General features: G+C 40.8%; 1 protein-coding gene across 2 annotated transcripts in view; it reads left to right on the top strand.

Moving 5' to 3' along the window:
• SUMF1 (sulfatase modifying factor 1) overlaps positions 1–21,889 on the top strand; it is a 97,432-nt gene that overhangs the window by 52,964 nt on the left and 22,579 nt on the right. Inside the window, exon 7 of one of the 2 annotated variants that reach the window (XM_019428757.2) lies at positions 3,638–3,751. The exons of the other annotated variant lie outside the window; for it this stretch is intronic. Coding sequence (XP_019284302.2) covers positions 3,638–3,751 — 114 coding nt within the window. The remainder of the gene's footprint in view (positions 1–3,637; positions 3,752–21,889) is intronic. 2 annotated transcript variants of the gene reach the window in all.

Raw genomic sequence — 21,889 nt, 5'->3', positions numbered from 1 at the left:
TACTACCCGAAGGAAGCAGAAGACTAATCATTTGATCTAGAAATTGTCCTCCAAAGTTTCCTTCATGATAGCTGGTACTCTCACAAGCACATAGTTGTATTCAGCAAAATGAGGGATTAGACATGTCAGGGACTAAAGGAGTTCCACCCTTTCTCAGACTTTCCATGGGTGAGAAACCTAGCCAATGATGGGCCACCTTTGGTCAGTGAAACTGGCATTGTAGGTGCTCGGTGAGGATGCTCACGAGTCCCTAGGAAAGATGTTGGTAGATGGAGGCAGTGGTACAGTGGCCATCGAAGTGTTATACACTGCCACGGAGTGTGCAGCAACTCACCTGCGGTAACCTTGAACATGGATGGCTCAGAACATTGGGCTCATACCTGGCCTTCTTTGGTAGCAGATACATTAGAGAGACTGGCACAAGGGCCTTAGCAGCCTGGGTCCCCTTCCTAGATGGTAGGCTGTGAGAAGTAGGGCTATTGCAGTAAGCCTTGAATCCTAAGGTGTGGGCTTCCGATGGACCAAATTATATAAGTGCCTGTCAGTTTTAGTAAAAGGCCATGAAAAGGCTGGACTGGGCAGTTATGAATATTTTACAGTGCTTACTGCTATGGAATTTCATATCCTATTTCAGTACTTGAGTCTCCAAGGAAAACAGTCATTTATCCTTAAGGGCACCTGTTCAGAAAACACAAAGTTCCCTGTGAAATAAGGACACTTTACAGATGTTTAGAGTGGGAACATTTAACTGGGAGTTCAGCAGATGTCTATCCTGGAATATATGCACCAGAAATTACCTGAAGAAGCACCATTCAAGTTCCTAAGAGAAAATTAGAACAGTTACCAGGGGCCCTCAAAGAACCAATTTGAGAGACATGACCTGGGGAGAAAGAAGCAGGAGGGCACAGGGAGGTGGCTTCCACCTGTGTTTGGAATGAGACTTAGCAAGATCTGAATCTTCAAAATAGGACTGTGGACCCAGACAGTTACCTTGAGTCCACTTGAGCTGTTGTGTCCACACAGTCTGTTCATTAGAGAGAAGAAATTTAACTTCAGTGGTGGGGTGGACTACAGTGAAACAGCTCTCTCACCTGATATTTTATGTATGCTATTACTTCTGGTCTGGATGGAGCAAACTATTCTGACCACAGTGAATCTTACGAATTGGATTTTTATTTTGTTAGCCGCTTTCATACAACTATTAGTGTGTTTTGGTTTTAATGCATAGCAATCATTCAGCAGGTTTGAAATATTTCTCATGCACATTTGTTTTCTTGTGAGGTTCCTGGAAGGAAGCTTTGGTTAGTGCAATTAATTTAACAATGAGCAGTTGCACAGTTTCTTCTCCTTAATGGCATACTCATAGATGGTAATTTTAGGGATGGTGACTTCCAGATTTTATCTCACTTAAACATCAGATTTTTTAAAGGGGGAAGAAAACCCCAAAGTTTGAGTCAATTTTATTTCCCCATCTGAATGGTTTAAGAGCACCAGATAGGTTAAATTGCTTGCTCAGTAGCTGCTAAGTGTGGGCACATAAAAAGGACCTCAGGCACATGAACTTGAGCCCCCTCCGCTTGTGTGTGCGATGAGCCTGAGAAATGATTCTTTCCTCCAGAATGTTTGTTGCATCTTTTAATTGCTCTTGTGCCCCTGGCTCTTTCTCTTCTCTTCTTGAAACAAATTAATTTCTTCTTTTTCTTTCTATTCCTTGCAGCTATTATCCCACCTTACTCTTTCTGATCATCTCTAAATTCTTGAAGAACGGTTTATGCCTGTGGCCTCTCCACCTTTACTGTCTCTCTCAGTTTAGAACTGTGAACTAGATTCCAATGAGACTCTTCTACCTTTGTAGAGGAGGATACAGCCAGAAATCTGCAACCGGAAATCTCTGCAGCCAGAAATCCTCTCCCTCTTGGGAATTTCTGAGACATTTTTTCCCCACTCATTTCCCTACTCATCCCACTCTGTCTCACAAAATTAGATTTTTTGTTTTGGGTATATATTTTTTCTCCCTCAGTAAGCTCTTTGATGTCTTACGCCATTGATCCCTTCCTGCCTTCACTTGACATGCATGGAATTACTGAATGATGCAGTAAATAAAGACTGCTGTTTCCATAATGAATGCTGAATATGGAAGCAGAGTGGCAAAATTTTTTAGCTTTCCAAATTATCCAGATGAAGTTCTTTTAGGAAGTAGCTTCATAACTTTGAAGTGCTCTGAACTGCCCAAGTATCAGGTGCTTCCATATTCATGTGTCAAATGGAGGTGAATTTTTAGTTTATTCATTTCTTTAGTCCTACGTCATTAGTATGGGGAAAAAAAAAACCCATGGATTTACAAAAACATACATATTTTCATATTTTATATTATTATTTTTATTTTTTACAAAAATATTTTTTAAAACCCAAAGATAGGGGCGCCTGGGGCGTTTAGTTGATTGAGCATCTGACTCTTGATTTCAGCTCAGGTCACAGTCCCAGGGTTGTGGGACGGAGCCCTGTGTCAGGCTCTGCACTGAGTGTGGAGCCTGCTTAGGATTCTCTCTCTCTCTCTCTCTCTCTCTCTCTCTCTCTCTCTCTCTCTTCTTTCTGTCTCTCTCCTCCTCTCTCTCTCCCTCTCCTTCTCTCTCTCTCTCTCTCTTCTTCTTCCTCTCCCTCTCCTTTTCTCTTTCTCCCTCTCTCTCCCTCTACTCTCCCTGATTGTACTTTCTCTCTCTCTCTGTCTCAAAAAAAAAAATAATAATAAATAAAAAATAAAAACCCAAAGATAACTTGATATATTTTCATTTAAAAAATGAAAATTTTCTTTATGTTTGAGAATTTCCATTAAAAAATGTTGGGAAAATATTTTAAGTCGCTAAAATAGTGTAATTGTCTACACTAACTTTTTCAGTTAAAGTTTTTTCTTACCCCTCTCCCTTCCCTCCTTCTTAAAAAAGCTTTATACTTTGGCTCTTTGTCTGTGACAATATTATGTGGCAGACTGTCTGACCTGCCTTTGAAATGTGATATGATTGCTTGCTGATGAATCTCAGTTGGCCTCATACTTCCAGGTTCCAGAGACTGACTGCAAACCTTTTCTTACAAATATGCTTGATAATGAATTCACATTTTCTTTAGAAAAACAAGTCGTCTCAGTGTTTTGATGATAATGACTGAGGCTTAAAGATAAGATAGTGAGTTGGAGGGGGCTGGTGGGTAGAGAGGACAGAAGTGACTTGGCGTTTTTCAATGTAAAAGACATTATGTGGCCACATATCTTAGCTCTGATGGTAAAACTTATAGTGGGTCTGATATGATGTTTCTGTTATGCTTTTGAGAGTTGAAATCATCATCTCCCCCCTACCCCCATCAGGTACAGATTTGGTCATTATTTGTCTGTTAGGAAGAGTTTTGTTGGCTTCCTTACCATGTAGTATAAACTCTCCTTAGGTTTCTAAACTCCCCTTGAGAATCAAAGCAAAACATGTCTCTTTCTTTGTTTTTACATTGGCCAAATTGGAGTTTGACGGTCAGAATGAAAATTAATATTCATACCTTGAAGTTCTACTTCTTTTAGTGCATTTTTGCAGCAAAGAGATTTTCCAAAGAAGGTGAGTACTTTGACAGCATATTCCCTTTTTTTAATTTTTAGGTCGACGCCTTTCCTCCCAATGGTTATGGCTTATACAATATAGTGGGGAACGCATGGGAATGGACTTCAGACTGGTGGACCGTTCACCATTCTGTTGAAAAAACACTTAACCCAGTGAGTATCATTCTCAGACTGTATCATGAGAAGATTATATCCATCCCCTAGGCGGTCTGTGGCAAGAATTTCATGTGTTTCTGAAGAGTATTTGTCTGCTCTTGAAATTAATCTTGGAATTTCCCCAAAGGGATATTAAGTACGTGTCTCTCATTTCAAGTTTAAAGCGCTGTGTAGAAATATCTACAAGCATTTTATGTACTTCTGGATGGTGATGGTAATAATTATTTGAGGGAATCTGCCTATAACTTTAGAAATTATTATTCAGCCTCATAAATTTGATCAGAGTAAGATATCTAAATAACTATGCAAAATTCATTAATGTTTTTAGTAATAACCAGTGAGATATGCTAGATGGTATTTATCATGCAGCTAAGTGCCTGAGTTTTGATTGGCTGAAATTTTGATTCCGGAGTGTTATTTAGAGAAAAACGAGAAAGTATTTTCTGGTCAATGTTGAGTCAGGAAGTTGAGTCATTTAGTGATTATTTCCTGCACTCTGCAGTATGTCAGTTCGGTACATCATATGCCTTGGGAATTAAGACAACCACGTTTATCTAAGTTTTACCTACTCTGGTATGGGAAGAATGTTAAATGCAACTAACATTCAACTGTGTCCCTAAAACCAGGCTCTGCCAGAAGAACATACAAAAATTGAGGGACTACATGGGCATGTAGGTGAGAAGTACTTCCTTAAAAAAAAAAACAAAACTGTGTCTGAATATTTTTTGTTGTGTGTGGGGAAAGAACCATTTAAAAATCCTATCTCTAGCAAGCTAGACATTCATAAGTCAGAACCAAGAATATATATTTATACCAAAACTAGCTAGACTGGGAACTTAATATGCTCAATTTTAAACCTTAACCTTTTGAAAAGGCAACTAAGAGTAACTATAAAGAAAATTAAGGGGCGCCTGGGTGGCTCAGTCGGTTAAGCGGCCGACTTCAGCTCAGGTCACGATCTCGCGGTCCGTGAGTTCGAGCCCTGCGTCAGGCTCTGGGCTGATGGCTCAGAGCCTGGAGCCTGCTTCCAATTCTGTGTCTCCCTCTCTCTCTGCCCCTCCCCCGTTCATGCTCTGTCTCTCTCTGTCTCAAAAATAAATAAAACGTTAAAAAAAAAATTAAAAAAAAAAAAAAAGAAAATTAATTCTTCAGTCTCTTGTCAGTGGAGGGTTAAGCAGCTCGAGTAATTGAAGAAATTGTCAGGCTCTGTGCCTCAGGCCATTTTTCGGAATATAAGGATAAATTTGTTTGATGTGCTTGATTTTTCTTCACAGAATAACACGTGGGCTGCTCATGAATAATCTGGAGACACAAACCTACTTTCTTGGGTGCAGATGAAAAAGCTGAGTTCTTCGGAAACTGTCATTCCCCCACTCATTTCCCTTGTACTTTCTGGCAGGGCTGGTGCAAGTAGCGGTCAAAGACAACTCTTCTCTCCAAAATGAGAATAAGGTTGTGAAATTCTCGGTAGGTTTGTGGTTGGGAGACGCCATTCTCTACTGGCAAGATGTGACTTGGCATTTGCTGTCAGAGTCAGAAATAGAATTTTTCCCCCTTGGATAAAAGCATCTGCATGTTTGCAAGGGGGTGCACAAGGCTTCAGGATTCTGGCAAGTTGTGAATGTATCTATCTGACCATCTGTTGTCGAGCTGAGCGCTTATTAGCTTCCAGTCTTATAACTGCTTGTGTGTCTTCTAAGGATTTACAGAAAAATTCACATTTCTCTTGTTTTCCCCAGTCCCAGGAGCTATCTCAGATGTCGTCCTTGCTTTATAAATTGTTCTGATTTTAGATTTCTCTTGGTCACAGTGGCCTCATTTGCTTCCTGATTTGAATGGGCTAAAATTCATCTGTTTTGAGAACTAAACCCCAACTTCCTAGAGAACTCAGATTCCATCATTCAAATCTTTACAACTTCCTTCATTTCCAGTGCCACTGGCATGTCCCATCTGGGGTACTGCAACAGCCTCCCAGCTGGGCCTCTGCCTTCCATCTCTCTGCACTATGCAGCTACAATGACGTCTACAGAGAACAGATTTAACGCAGTCACTCCTCTGTTTAAAACCCTTCAGTGGCTTCTTGTCTAAAGAAGAAAGTACAGTTTCTTGAACACAAGTTCTCAAGGCTAAGATCATTTAATCCTTGCTGATCTTTCTAGCCGTACCTTTTACTTCTTCTTCAAACATTTAGTTATAAAATTTAATAAAAATTCAGGATGGTACAGAAAATAGTATAATACATACCTGCCATTTAGACGTAACATATATTAACAGTTTACTGTATTTACTGTATTTCTTTTAACCAGAGGAAAAGGACAAAAACTGGTCTCCAGGTTAACACTGGATATTGTTAATATTTTTAATTTAAACAATTTTAGTCAATGTATAGTGCAATCTCACTGTGGTTTTTAGTCATCATATGTTAAAGTCTGCATCTCATAACTCTAGTCTCTAGCTACCCTGTTGACCTGCTTCTGTTGTCATTGTTGGGTTTGGTCACATCTTGTTTTCTCACATGCCTGGCTATTTTTGGCTGAGTACCAGACAATGCATACGGAAGATTATAGATATTATTGGAGATCTGGATAGCGTGATCTTTCTCTAGAGAGGATGTACCTTTGCCTGTGGAAACTTCCATTTCAGATGAGCTAATTCCAATCAGGAGTTGGGATGTTTTGAAGGAGCGCTTCAGTCCCTGTGAGGGCTTGTCTGGATGTAGTTTTTAGGATGCCAACCAAAAGTCAGGGGTTTTACTATGGCTCTTCTTCCTTGAAGGGTCTTGTAATCCCATTTTTTGTTTCCTTAGGCCACGAGTCTATTGAGAGTTCTGTTCAGCTTCTCAGCCTTGTAGCTGCTGCCTTTGTGAATCAGCAGACCTCTAGGTGAAACTAAGAATGGGAAAGGTCATCTCTGAGCTTCCCTCTTCTCTGGAATTTGAGCCCTGCAGTTCCTCACAACTATAGTAGTTTTCATCTGGTTTGGTTAAAACTCCTATTTCTCACTGAGGTCTCAATTTATTTGCCTTCTTTCCCTAATGGCCTGTGTATCTCCAGTGCCTAGCAAAGAATGTGGTGCAGAATAGCTGGTCCTGTAACAAAGCCAGTTCCAGAGACCTAGAATTGAGTGTGACCACTATTCATATTTCAGGTGTTTCAAAAGCAAAGGCTGCTTGGAAACAGACAGTTTCAGGGAGAGTTTTGAACCAAAATGTCCACGTGATTAGTAAACATTTCAACTCAGGAACTGACCTCTTCCGTGCCATGCATATGTGTTAGTTCCAAGACTAACTCATAATGACAAATCATTTTAAAGCTTCTTTGGGGAGCTTGAGAAAAGTCAGTGTTCTGTATGCAAAGGCTATTCAGGGAATATCTTTTTCTCATTCAGTGACTTCCAGGGAGCAAAAGTTAATCATTAGTGCTTATTTTATTGGGCAGTCATTTATGGCAGAAGCAGGTGGTGGAAATATCTTGTGTGCTTTGTACACACAATCCTGAGAGAGGCTGATGTATTTGACCATATGAAGTGAAGGTTGGTTTGGTCTTAGCTGGTAGGAGGTTATGTGGAGGGTGCGTGCATGTGTGTGTGTGTGTGTCTTCTGGAGCTGCTTAAGATGGCATCACCTCTTTCCACACAGATACAGTCCAGAGTATTACCATTGCTGCTACTATTTCTTTTAACCAAACTAAAAAAAAAAAAAAAAAGGTCATTTTTTTCCCTTTTCAGTTACCTCACCCCAAGGCCCATATTAATCTATGGCAGTATGTAATGCTTTCAGTAAAGAATGTGTTGAGCTTACATAGCACCCTAATTTCCAGCACCTGCATACTCACTCACACTACCCACGTACCATGCTGACTTGCTCGCTGATTGTGTGAGAGGATGGTGTGATCTATGATATATTTTCCACTCTAACTTTGAGGTATATGGTTTCATTTGGGCAGCTTTTTTTTCCTGAGGGAAAGAACTCCAGTCTTGGAATGAGTCAAAGTAACTTGGATTATAGCTCTGCCACTTAATATTAAAGGAATTTCTGTAAACTTAGTATATCTCTCTTTTTTTAAAGTTTATTTATTTATTTTTAGAGAGAGACAGCACAAGTAGGGGAGGGACAGAGAGAGAGAGAGGGAGAGAAAGAATCCCAAGCAGGCTCTCCACGGCCAGTGCAGAGCCCAATGAGGGGGGCTCACACTCATGAAGCATGAGATCATGACCTGAGCCAAAACCAAGAGTCAGACAGTTAACTGACGAATGCACGCAGGTACCCCTAAACTTAGGGTATCTTAACTTTCCTTATCTACAAGTTGGGAATAATTTTACTTTTATCATGAATTTGTTGTGAAGTTAAATTTGATGATGCTGCATGTGAAAGTATTTTATACCTCAGAAGTGTTGTTGTGTATTGTTTTTGTTTAAATTATGTTTTGACTGCCTACTTGGGGTATTATATGCTTCTCTCAGGCAGAGTTGATGAGGAATGTTGGGGAATAAAGTGATATTTATAAATAAAGAATGCTCAGAACTCCATCTCTCCTTACCGTTGGCTGGCATAACACATTGTCATCCTTAAATGAGAAACTTGCTAGTGCTTCATGGTTCATTCAAGTCCAGCGGGAATAAAGTTTTTCAAAAACCATTCCTGCTTTGAATGAATCCGGCTGCTTGCCAAATTCTATTAGCCAGAGATTGAGTTTGTTTTGTTTTTGTTGGTGTGTAATTTGATTGTTCAATTAGATTGTATAGCTCCAGACATTTTTGGAACTGTATCCTGTTTTGCCAGGCTGCTTTGTCACGGTATAGGATTGACCAGGGAGGTGGTAAGCCCTCCTTGTCTGCATTGAATGACACGGTTTTGAATGACACTCGGAGCCCCTGGCTGTCACACATGGCACATGCCTTCCCTCTGACCTGAAATCTGCATGTACAGTGTGCTGGCAGGTGCCACACTTGTCAGTCCTGCTCAAAATCTTGTTTTCCATGCGGTGATTGCCCTTGGGACTTGGGATGATGGCACTTGGGACATCACTTTGGTCCATCCTCTACACTCCACACTTGATTACTTCTTTTCCCAGTAACCCCTCCTCTGGTCTCCTGCCACTGCATGAATCAATGAATTTTGTACAGCAAGAATGTTAGATTCCTACTTAGCCTGTCTTCCTAGTCCTCCTCTGCCATTGGCATGTGACTGTCTTTGTTTCAGTCTGGCAAAACCCGGTAAATATCATGTCATCGTTCTTAGTTGAGCCTGCCACACCCAGCGATTACCCAACAGCAGCCTAATCAGTGCAGCAAGCCGTCATTGGTACCTAGGTTGTGCTAGGACGAGGAGCTGACTGAGGACTTTTACCTGCTCTAAGGACCTCATTCCCATATTTTTAATGAGGATGTTTTAGGGGCATGAATAAATCGATTTGAAGGAGAAGTAACCTAGTATCAAAAATGAAAAAAAAAACCATTCAGGTGTTAATGAAGCTGACTTAAACTTGATAGTAAATTAATATGGTTTACATTGTACTTAGTATGTGCTAAAAGGAAAACAGTGTCTTGGGACTGTGTCAGGGAAAATAATTCTTTTTCTCCCAAGTGGTAGATGGAAATCATTAAGGAGAAAAAGCTAATGTTTCTCCACTGCTGCTTTTCTTTGTGGCTCTGGAGCAAGGTTGATCGTCCAACAACAACAAAAGTGCTGAGAAAAAGAAATAACCGTGAATGTATATGGCTGAGATATTTAGATCCTGTAAACACATTTTCAAACCCATTATCCAAACACTCGCTTTGTGCTTGCAAAGAGTGAATGCGAATTCCAGTTGCTGTTTGGAAGATCGTAAAAACACTGTTTGTTTCTACTTTACAATAAGAAGTTACCTTTACAGCCTCATGTTACTGTTGACTCTCCCTGAGCAAACAGAGCAGGACACTCACGTGTATCTTGGCCTCCCCTCTCAGTTTGGAGGACCAGTGGATTTAAAAGTGGGAAATGAAGACCTTCAGCCTCTGCCTCTGTAGGAATCCCTTCTTTGGTACAGCGGACAGCTCTGATCCTGCAGCTGCTCTAACACCTGCGGCAACTGTGTTATCAGATATTCTCATTGTTGTGAGGTTGCTGTGACCAGCCAGAGTATCCTGTCCTGAAGTTTCACCTCATTCTGTACTTGTTGAGAACACAGAACACATCTTCTCTCTGTCTTGTACACAAAAACTTTCCAAATACCTGGAGATAGTCCCACCCTGTGCCCCTCTGTCTTTGTCTTTCTAGATAAGCATCCCCAACCTTCAGGTGCACCTTGGATAACTTGGTTTCCAGTCCAAGGCAAGCTGCATTACATTCCTCTGAATAACAAGAGTGGGAGGGAAAAATCCTTTTTTCTCAACGGGCACCCAGAACCGTATGCAGTATTCAGTATGTCCCCTGATCCATGCTATTAATTCTGGGACTGTCCTTTTCCATCATTTTCTCTCATCAGATCTCAGATTATGTCCGCAGTGAAGAGGTGAGCCAGTGGAATCCAATAGAACTGGGTTTGAATGTTTTTGCTATACTTCTGGCTTACCAGTTGTATGATCCTGGGAAAGTCACTTTACTACTCTGGAACTCAGTTTGCTTCTTTTCCTAAGTGGGGATAGAAGATTCTGACTTCATAGAATTGTGAGGGACAGAGAGAAAGTTTGTATCACCTAGCACGATATTTAGCAAATGGCAAGCATATGATACATTTTAATCATTATTAGTACTGTAGCATTATTCTCGAGAGTCCTATTATTATTTTTATGAATAGTGCAGCAGCAACAGGAAGGGCAGCTTCTCACTGTTGGCCCCTAGTAAGCTTGTAACCAAATAAAACTTCCCTTCCCCCCACCACCATATACATTGATTTTAGGCTATTCCCCCCCCCCCCCCCCACATACACTTGCCATACAGCTATTTTTTTTTTAATTTTTTTTTAACATTTATTCGTTTTTGAGACAGAGAGAGACAGAGCATGAATGGGGGAAGGTCAGAGAGAGAGGGAGACACAGAATCTGAAACAGGCTCCAGGCTCTGAGCTGTCAGTACAGAGCCCAACGCGGGGCTCGAACTCACAGACCGCGAGATCATGACCTGAGCCGAAGTCGGACGCCCAACCGACTGAGCCACCCAGGCACCCCCATACAGCTATTTTTTTATGCAACTATTTTTTAAAGTAGTTTGAAAGAAAACTTTTGAGAAATGTCTCTATGTTTATAGCTGCATTTTGAAACAATTCAGAGCCTATGTCTTCTGTCCATGAAATTCAATTTTTTTTAATGATTTTCAACTTTGAGAAACAGTGTATAGAAATCGTTGTGACTATCAGCACTGTCATTTATGATAGTAGCCTTCCCTTCCAGCTCTTTATAATTGACAGATTTGGCTGTGTTTTTGTCATTGATACACTCTGAATGGGGGCTCAGCCTGCATTTACTGAGCACTTACTATGTTCCAGGGCTCTCTTGGGGATGCAAAGATGGCATGAGACAGACCTGGTTGTTGAGAAGCCTGTAGGTTGGGTAGTGATCAGATTAATCCAGAGGCACCGTGGTAAGAATTGTTGCTGGTATGGTAGAGGTGGGAGCCTCAATGAACTCTGTTTTCTGCTGGTTGGAGCTTTAAGGGCTTCTCTGAGGAGGTGCCCTTTGAAAGGATGGCAGTAGTTGGCAAGATCCCTCTGCTAGGTGTTTGACATCCAGACAGGGAAGACAGGGCACAGCCCTTTGAGGAATTCATAGTAAGCAGAGAAGGAGTTTTGTCTTTTTCCACTGCTTTCATTTTCTTGAACTAAGTGCTCAGCCGTTGGTACCCTGAGCCACAGCTGCCCTGTCCTTGCCCTTTAGTCCTGAAACATCAAGCCCTCTCCATGCTCAAAGTAAAAGTAAAAATAGTGAGGTGTGTGTGTGTGTGTGTGTGCACGCGCGCACGAGTGCACGCATGTGTGCATGCCTGTGTCCTTGTGTGCTTGCTTTTTTTTAGTTTTGCTGTAACGTATTTACCTTATCCTTATAGGAGCATTAGAGCTGTTTAAAGAATTTGTTAGCTAACCAACTAGGGCTTTGGAGAATGACTTGTAAGTTGTCGTTCTTAGTTTGGTATGTGCTCAGTAAAAGGGCTTTTATAAGCCATCTTTTTCACAGTGTATGGCACTCCTGGGAAGGGAAAGCCATGTGTGCTCTAAGATTGGGAGGACAGAAGGTCAGCATAATGGATTGGGGTTATAACAGAAACGTTAAATGAAAGAGTGAAGAGTTTGCTAATGTGATTATTTGCCATCCTCAGTCAGGTTCGTCCTGCTGCGCTGAATAACAGAACCATTGTTACGTGATGAAAGCAGAGGTCAGTAGCCTGGGTTTCCATCTGAAATTTAGCTTTAAAGAGTCGTGGGGCCTTAGGTGTTCTTGCCCTTGTTTGGCTTACTGCTTCATCTGTACATTTTGCTAGGGGTGTAGCAAGCAATTCTTGGGGTGCACAGTAAATTTTGGCAATCGCCCTGGTGTCTGGTGCTGGCTTGGAGAGTAGGCCATGATGGGTGAAGTGGCTGGCAGTAACATGGTTAAGAGGACTGGTTTTAAAATGATTCAGACATAGGCCCACATCCTAGTTCTGCCACTTACTGGCATGGTGGCCTCATGGGAAGAGGATGACATCTTTTGATTCTGTCATCTGTCATTTGTAGATTCCTCATCTACAAAATGAGACTAACAACAACACATGAGGATACTGGGTTGTTCGGAGAATTAGAAAGAGGTTAGAGAGAGCAGTCAACACTGTGCCTGCCCCATAGTCAGCACTCATTAGTCTAGAGCCAGTTATTTTTTTCCAAGTACCTGTCTATTGGAACATTTCCTTTTTGAAAATCTTGTCCCCTTCAGCACTTCCTCTTGTTTTTTGTTGGGCCAGATTAAGTTCTTTTTCTTTCATTTATTTAATAAACATTTAATGAGCATGTGCTGTGTGCTAGGGGCAGTTAATTGCTGTGATAAACATCACAGTCGTTGGGGCACCTGGGTGGCTCAGTCAGGTAAGCGTCAGACTTTAGCTCAAGTCATGATCTCACGGTTCATGTGTTCGAGCCCCACATTGGGCTGTGCTGACAGCAAGGAGCCCACTTTAGATCCTCTTTCTCCCTGTCTCTCTGCCCTTTCCCTCTTGCACGCATGCTCTCTCTCTCAAAAGTAAACATTAAAAAAAAAAATCCTAGTCCTTGCCTACAGAGAGTTTGGATTTCAAAATCCCTAGTTATGGTCCCCTACTTCAACAGTAATAGGAAGTTTTTGCCCCACTGACCTTTAGGAAGTCAGAACCAAAGCCCAGGTTTCTGGCTTCCTCTCAAAGGCTGTTTATTCTTTCCATGTGCTCTGTTTACCTGGAAAGGGCTGAGAAGAAAGGAGCATGGTCGGGCTTGCAAAGGCTCCCTTATTTATTTGGGTCCAAAGCCCAAAGACCAGGTCTGAGCAGCTTTTCTGGCCAGAGGAGGGGTACTCATGAAATTCTAGGTGGAGTAGGCCTGCAGTGCGGGTCACTTGCTGAGGTTTGAATCTCCTGTCTTGGTGAGCTTTGTGGTATGAATTGACAGCCAGAAGCTTATATGCTACCTCCAGGACCAGACCCTCTCAGCTAGGCTTGGCATTCTTTCTTCCACTCTGTGGGCTTCCCTTTCCATCTCTTGCATATGTGGGCTCCCCTGGGCAGTTTTCTTCTTGGTTTTACAATGAATCTCCCAATATCTCCCTGGTATCTTAGCCCCTAATTTAGGCTTAATGATTGCAGTTAAGACCTCTATCTCATCACACGTGGAAGTCAGCAAAAGTTAACTTCACTTATGTGTATTTTCCAACACACAGAATAATTCTGTTCTTTATAGTTTTTCCCACACAACAGTCCATATTCATAAACCATTTTCCCATGGCACCTGTCAGAATCATTACCAATTGTTTGGGAAGAAAAAGTGCAGTCTCTCAGCTTGAAGACAGTCCCCCAAGCCCTTCCCCACATTAGCTTTCTAGATTATTAGTGTGAAGTGTGGTTTTGGTTCCAAAGAGATAAGCCTCAGACCCTGCATTCTGGTGTGATCACCCTGACTTTACCCTGGGCTGCCTAGTGCTTTTGGGAGGAGTCCAGTCAAAGTGCTTATTCTTTACATTTATAGAGGTTTTCTTTCCCCCTGAAGAGTCCAAAGTGCTTTCCCTCTCTCTGTCTCTCTGCCTTTATTTCTCATATCCTCAAAATATTCCTGCTTGTGTAAAAAGAGGAATGTGGTCTTAGATTCATTTCTTACGAGAATTCATGGAATGGAGACAGGTGTTGACTTTGCCCCAGATTTTGAATTTGATTTTCAGAGTCAGGATTAAGCCCCAGGTCTTCTGATGTTGAGACTTGTACAGTGTTTACCAGACTCCAGATGTTATTTGAAAAACAAAACACGAAAGGCTACTTACTTCCGCGTAGTATTTTATCACAAACTGCATACATTAAGTCAGGAATTTCAGGAAGTGTTATAAATATGAAAGATAATTTAAGAGATGTGAATTGCTGTGTCATTCAGTGGCTTCTTCCAAAAGCAAGGGAGAGGCAGTGAATTACGCCTCTCGTTCTTTATATCTTGAGATTTTAAATCAGTTTTCTGTTCTTACGTTCCTAATCTGTTATTTCCACTAAATTATTTTTTAAAAATATTGATCTGGCAAATTGGCTTTTGTACCTAACATTTGACTTGTTAATTAATTTCAGAGTAATATAGTGTCATTCCCATTTCTATAGCTTTACCTTCCATGACTCCCTATGCTATAGTGTGACTCATTTGTTCTTTCCCTAAGGATCTGGAAATAAAATCATGTTATTGAGAAGAGAAAAATAGAACAGTTAAACCATCTTTTTTGCCAGGATATTCTGTTGTTGTTTTTTTTATGTCGATATGTAGACACATTTATAATATAGGCATATACATATCTACACCTATGATTTCTATGTAAGTCTATACTTTTATTCATTCAGGAAAATTATTGGCAGCCCACTCAATGCCAGACTCATGTGCTGGGTTCTGGGAGTCCAACAGACACAAATTCCTTGCCCTCAAGGATCTTGTAGATGTTAAAGAATCAAGCAAATGCACCTAATTGTGTGTGTGTGTGTGTGTGTGTGTGTGTGTATATGTATATATATATATATATATATATATATATATATACACATACATTTATGCAGATGTATAAACATACATATATATGCATACATATATATATATACATATATATGCATATGTATTTAATTGTACATATGGAAGAAGTATATATAACATGATAGTTAAGAGCATGCATTTTTAAGGGTGCCTGGGTGGCTCAGTCAGTTGAGCGTCCGACTTTGGCTCAGGTCATGGTCTCACAGTTTGTGAGTTTGAGCCCTGTGTCGGGCTCTGTGCTGACAGCTGGGAGCCTGGAGCCTGCTTCAGATTGTGTTTCCCTCTGTCTCTGTCCTTCCACGGCTCATGCTCTGTCTCTCTCTCTCTCTCTGTCTCTCTCAGAAATAAATAAACATTAAAAAAAGTTAAAAAATAACTTTTAAAAAAGAAAAAGAGCATGCGTTTTTAGAGTTGGACCCGGTTTCCTAGCTCTGCCCACTACTAGCTGAATAGCCTGGGGCAAGTCACTTAAACTCTCACACAGCCTCCTCATTGGTGAGGAAATAGGAGCGCCCCTTGTGGTTTCAGTAAGATAATGCAGAGAAAAATTTTAACGTGGCTGTTCTGTAGTAACTACTTGATAAACCTAATTATGACCACTATGTTCCATGTGCAATGACCGTTTAAGTACAGTAAGTTAGCAAGCTATGAACTGATGCCTCTCTCTGAGATCAAGTCCACGGAAGACATTTATTCTAGACTTTTTTAGGGATGTGATAAGGAGATAAGCCATCTGGTAGCGTGCAGTTATAAATAAAACTTCTTTCTGTGGACAGTCTTTAGTTTATAGTTACCAAAGGAAGTACACACTGCTTCCTCTAAGCAGAACTTAGAGAATTGGGCCCTTAGCACTTGTCCACTTTCAAAATGTCGAAAATAAAAACATGGAAGCCTTCAAGCACTCATTGAAAATAATGTTTATCTCTAAATACCATCTGGTATAAGCTAATTGCTTATACTCTCTTCCTAACTTGCTAATGAGTTTTCACTGAAGGACAAAGGAAGTTGTGAGAGTAAGAGAATGTGATCAATGAAATCCTTAGGAAGGGTAAAACTTTATGTGTCTCACTTCACGCAGTGCTTAGAGCCATGTCTGACTTTGCAAGGAGGATTGAACAGGTTTATAACATTATTCTGAGAGATGGAAGTGATTTGAGTCTGGAGCAAACCTTTCAGCAAATGTAGTCTATACCCTGTGATGTTGGCGGCTTGGTCAGTTGACCCAGAAGTTACCCTTCTTTAGAATGATACCACCATATACCATGCATTGTTTAGGATGAACCGAAATCAGAAAATACATATATAGGACTATAATGTGTTTATTGAAAAAAATCCACCTATGGGTGGACCTGTAGAGTTCACACCCAGTTTGTTGAAGGATCAACTTGTACTTAAAAATGGCTGAAATGGTAAGTTTTAGGTCATGTGTATTTCACCACGATTAAAAAAAAAAAAAAGTTAACGTCCTTGGATAAGGCACCTGAAAGAAAATCGTGTTGCTAATTGCCTGTCTCCTGTCTTGGCAAGAATTAGTGGAAAGGATCCCTGGAGGGAGTGAAGTGATTTGGGATGGAGAAACTCTAAGGTGGAAGGATCTGGGGATGTGTCCACTAGCTTGTGTTGAATGGTCGTGAAGAAAGGGCCTCGTAAGGTTTCTGGTGCAGCATCTGCATTTCATGAGTGAGGAAACTCAGGCCACTAGTAAAGTGACAGAGCCTGGAGTAGACACGGGTTCTCCCACCTTATTGGCCTGTGTGGTGGCTCCCTGGTGATACCTTTTGCCCTGGCTCATCCTGTGGGGTCTCAGAAGTTTTCTCACTGATACTTCCTGCTTGTTATCTGTCTTAAGCCTAGGACTTTTTATTTTCTGGAGTTAGTGTTAGTCATTACAGATCAAGGTCTCAGATTTCAGACACCAGTTGCAAATGAGGTCACCATGCTTGCCACACTTCTAGCCAGCAAACTGCAAACATGGGGGCTCTCATGATCTCCTCCTCAGGCTTGGTAATTTACTAGAACAGCTCACAAAACTTAAGAAGTTACTTTACTTATCATGATTGGTTAATTTTAAAGGACGCAGGTCAGGAATAGCCAAACAGAAGAGATGCATAGGGAAATATAAGGAGCAGGAGTGACACAAGCTTCCATGTCCTTCCCAGCACATCCATTTGTTGATCCAGCTGTCCGAACCCTGTTGTTTAGAGGTTTTTATAGATGTTTAATTAAGTAAGTGTGATTGATCAAATCACTGGTCATTGGTGATTGAACTCAATGTCCATCCCCCCTGCGACCCCGCTCCCTGGATGTCAGGGTGGGCCCGAAAGTTCCAACCCCTCTAATGGCTTGGTTTTTCTGGCAACCAGGCCCCATCGTGAAGGTAGCTACACCCAGCCCCTATCTCTAATGAAACATCTCTTTATCTTACAAAAGAATTTTTTTTTCTTTTTTAGCACTTAGGAAATTGTAAGGGTTTTAGGAGCTGTTTGCCAGGAAGTAGGGACAAAGACCAAATGTTTATTTTTTCTTCTACCATGGCTAGGAACAAAGGGATAGATGGGGTAAGAGGAGAGAGAGTAATGCTGGCTGGAGGGAGGGCATGATCTTTCAGCCTGGCTGGTGAAGTGCCATCTGACAGAGACACTAAATGGAGCACTGAAGCAAACGTGCATTCATCAGAGGGAAGATGCAGGAAGAGCTGTAAGTGTAAAAGGACAGTGGTATCACTGAGGGATTTGAGAAAGGGGATGATGTGAAACACGCCAGTATTGTGTTGCCTTAAAAAGCACATCCGCAAGCGGTCTTGTATATTCACAAAAACACTTTCTACCTACCTGACGTTGTGGCTCTCTGAAGTTTTATGATGCCTGTAGTTTTTTTTAGTAATGAAAGGAAAATGTTGAACTCCCTACTTACCAAACTCATTTCTGGGACATCATTTTTCCTTGGAAGTTTTTGAAAACCATTCCAGTAATACTCAAGGGAAGGTGAGACTTTGCTTCTATGGTATAAGGTTAAGACCCCAAAGCCCAGTGTGGTTTGAGCCAGTGAAACCACTGAATGTATATGTGGTATCAATCTAAGTATGCATGTCTGAGTGGTAGGTGTTGCTGCTTTAGATGTGGATTTATTCCTGAGTGAAATGAGGAGATACTATATGCGGAGAAAAGTAATTAAGAAAAGCATGTCTAACAAGGGACATGTTTCAGTTGCATATCCAAGAGCAAATGTATGTATGTATGTATGTATGTATGTATGTATGTATGTATTTTTAAAGTTTTCATTTATTCTGTGAGAGAGAGAGACAGAGAAAGAATGTGAGCAGGGGAAGGACAGAGAGAGAGAGAGAGAGAGAGAGAGAGAGAGAGAGAGGAAGAGAGAGAATCTGGCAGTGCAGAGCCTAACGCAGGGCTCGATCTCACTAACCATGAGATCATGACCTGAGCTGAAATCAGGAGTCCGACGGCTAACTGACTGAGCCACCCAGGCACCCTGTCTTCATTTTTTAAAGATATGAACTCTTGAGTCATAGTTCTCCTTGGGTTTTAGCCATTTTCTTGTAGCAAATGTATTCTGAAATACAGAGAGGTTTGTGTGCTTCAAAGTGAACAGTGGAATGATTTACTTTTTTAAAAAAGGTAGTATATCAGCTCAGAGGGGGCACATGGCAGAATGGCTGAATATGAGCCTGGAGCCAGATGACCTGGGCTTGAACCCTGGCTTACTAGATGTGTGACCTTGGATAGGCTATTTAACCTTTCCGTTCCTTGAGTCTCCATTTGCAAAATGAGGCTAATGATTGTATGTCCAAATGTTTCTGGATTGTGGCTGTGCCTGGCACAATTGTTAATGGCTTTCCCCTTTGATTCCTCAAAGTATCTTTATTTGGGCAATAAATTATATAGTTGCCCTACCAATAATCGAACCTGTGTCAGAAGATCCATTTTGAAGATTAAAAGCATTAAAAACAATACCTACTTATAATATGTGCTCAGTAAGTACTAGTTGCTATTATTAGCTGTGACAACTAGAATCCATGTTTTAAATATCCAGTTTCATGCATTACCCCAGAAGCAAGAATTGTTACTGTAGACCTTGAGCTCTGAAAGTGACATTTTTTTTGTTGGAAAATGGAGAATCACCACAGTGTGAGCAAACTTAATACAGTTTTGAAAAATTCTCTTCCATTTTAACCTAGCATGGGTGAAACAAGTAGCTTGAAAGAAATGGCTGTTTTCTTTCATTTCACTAACAGGGTAATCACCACCCAGGGCATGCTGGTTTTACAGAGAACATACCATCAGGGTTGTTAATTTGGGTTTTGTGTTTAATGTGCTGTTCTTTCCACTCTGATCCCTAGTTTTCTTTCTTTGATCTTTCTTTGGGCACTACCTTCCTTTTCCTCTCCTCATGTAATGTCTAAAGTTAATTGCTGTCCCTTCTTCATACATCCTTGTGCTAGGGGATAAAGAAATTATACATAACTGAAAAAGCTTTATTTGCAGTAATGGTTTCATGTACCTACTCTTAAAATCCTTTGACGTGTTTGAGATTGGGTAAAAAAAAAAAAAGTGGGTTATTTGGGATATGACTTTTCTTCATATATGCATCTTGATCAGAGTCGCTGCTAAGCTTGCAAGGTAGTCACGCTAGACAGGCACAGAGGTGGGGCGGACCTTGACTCCTGGCCTTGCCACATGCTAGCTGTGTGACCTTGGGCACTCCATTTATTTCATCTCTCTGAGTTTCAGTATTTAGCGTGCTTAAAATGGGGGTAAAGATATGTGCTGCTTTCCAAGGTTAAACATGAGGCTCAAATGAGATGATGAGTTAGTGTGCTCTAAGCAAATGTTGGCCAGGAGTTCCTTTCTTTAAAAATTGGTTGATGTGGTTGGGACTCCTTTTGGAAGATCCATGAGCAGAGGCTTGGAGGAAAAGAAGATAAAAATGCTGCTTCTGTTTGTGTGTTTCTGAGTTGCCTGTGGCTGTAGTACTTGGCTATCTAACCAGGTGCTGCTTCAGCATGCATGAAGTACTTCAAATGGGCAGCAAGATGGTTTTTCTTTTATCCTAAACTTCAGGCTGTTGGAAGCATATCTGTGGGAGCCTGTGTGATCTGACAGCTTGAAGGCTCAACTAGAAGTCAAGTGTGCAAGGGCGCCCAGCTTTGAGCCAACCAGAGAAAGGATGACTTAGCTCTCAAAGGAACATGCACATTTCTCAGGTGATAGAGTAGAGAATAAAATCTGTCCCTTTAAACTCCACATTCCCCTGCTCTTCAACTTCTAAGGAAGTTTTTGACAACTAGCAGTCTGGGGCTCTGGAGCCAGCATAGTATTTTTCTTCTTTTAGTTTATACTGGTTTATGATTTTCTCCCCTTTAACTTAAAAATTGTTTTTATTATAGAAAATTTCAAATATGCAAAAGTCAAGAAAATAGTATATTATACCCCCATGTTCTTAGGACCTAGTTTTAAAAATTATCAACTCATGTCTAATCTTGTTTCATCTGTATTTCTTCCCGTTTTGTCCTTGCTCTTCACTTCCCCTGGTTTATTTGAAGCAAATCCCACACTTTATATTTTATTAAAAATATCATCCTGTTTGTTTTTATTTTTAAAAGGTTTTATTGTAGTATAATTGGCATAAGTTTCAGGAAACTAAAGTGTGCTATTTGATAAGTTTATACATCAGTGTGGATGTGTATACACACAGATCAAAAAGTATATACACACACATATCCATGAAACCACCACAGTCTAGACAGTGAACATATCCATCACCGAAAAGTTTCCTTGTGTCCCTTGGTAATCCTTTCCTCTTGCCCCTCTCTGCCACCCATTACTGATCTGCTTTCTGTCACAATACATTAGTTTCTATTTTTTAGAGTTCTAGATGAATGAGATCATAAAGTACGTACTTTTTTTTTTTTTTTTCGCCGTAGCATAGTCTTTTGTCTATTCTACCAAAATCATCATGCTCTGACTAGGTACCATTTAGGAAGCTGCACGACCCTTTAACAGATATTATAGTAGTCCCGGTGAGAAATGGTGGTTTGGACCAGGGTGGTTACCATGGAGATGATAGCTGCCACAATTAGAGATCTGCTTTAGAGGTAGAGCTAATCAGACCAGCTGGATTTGGGGATTGGGGCGGGGGGGCGGGGGGGTGGTGGCGGATCCAGAATTACCCCTGAGGATTCTAGCTTGAGCACATGAAGAGAGTGTGATGAAATGGAGGAGACTCAGTGAGGAGCAGCTATGTATGACCTTCCCTGATTCAGTCCTTCCCTGGATGTCTATTGCTTCTTCAAAGCTGTCATTATTATCATTGGTTGATTTGAAGCAGTACTTGAACTGCAGATGAAAAAACTGTATTTGAAGCACTTTAAAGTATTTACAGGATTACTGGGTGTTATCAGGAATGATATTAAATAAAGGCTAGCTGCCATTGTCAAGTTGAAAATAATGAATTTCAGTGTTCTCCTCAGGTGTTTGTAGTATCATCTGGACCAGGCAAGGAGAGACTAAGAAGTACAGAGGCAAATCACATTTTTAAGAGCTTTTAAAAGCTGCTTGAGGTGAAGTTCACTCCACTTTTTTCATGGTTCCCAGAATGTTTTTGTGCTGGTTTTATCATTGAAAATGTTCTGCTAAGTCTGATGCTGTGGTGATAACATCTGCATGCAGTGACTAGCTTTGTGAATTTCACCATAAAGTAGGATAGCCTGTCTTCCTTCTACAGGGTTATTAACATGTCAGGTGTTTTATTAGAACTTGGACTCCCTTTGGGGGTTTGGATTCAGAAAAACTGAGTCAAGTGATTTCTTTGGTTTTGGAATTTTAGAAAGTACATGCCACCTGGATTATTAAGTTTATGGGCACCTTTGGGAAACCCGATTAGTTATGAACTAATACTATATGATAGTAACAACTGCACATTTATTGTT

This window comes from Panthera pardus, unplaced genomic scaffold (assembly GCF_024362965.1).
Source record: "Panthera pardus isolate Hobbes unplaced genomic scaffold, ASM2436296v1 HiC_scaffold_8, whole genome shotgun sequence".
Taxonomy (NCBI): domain Eukaryota; kingdom Metazoa; phylum Chordata; class Mammalia; order Carnivora; family Felidae; genus Panthera; species Panthera pardus.
Note: the sequence above shows the minus strand (reverse complement) of the source record. Positions and strands in the feature narration are given on the sequence as shown.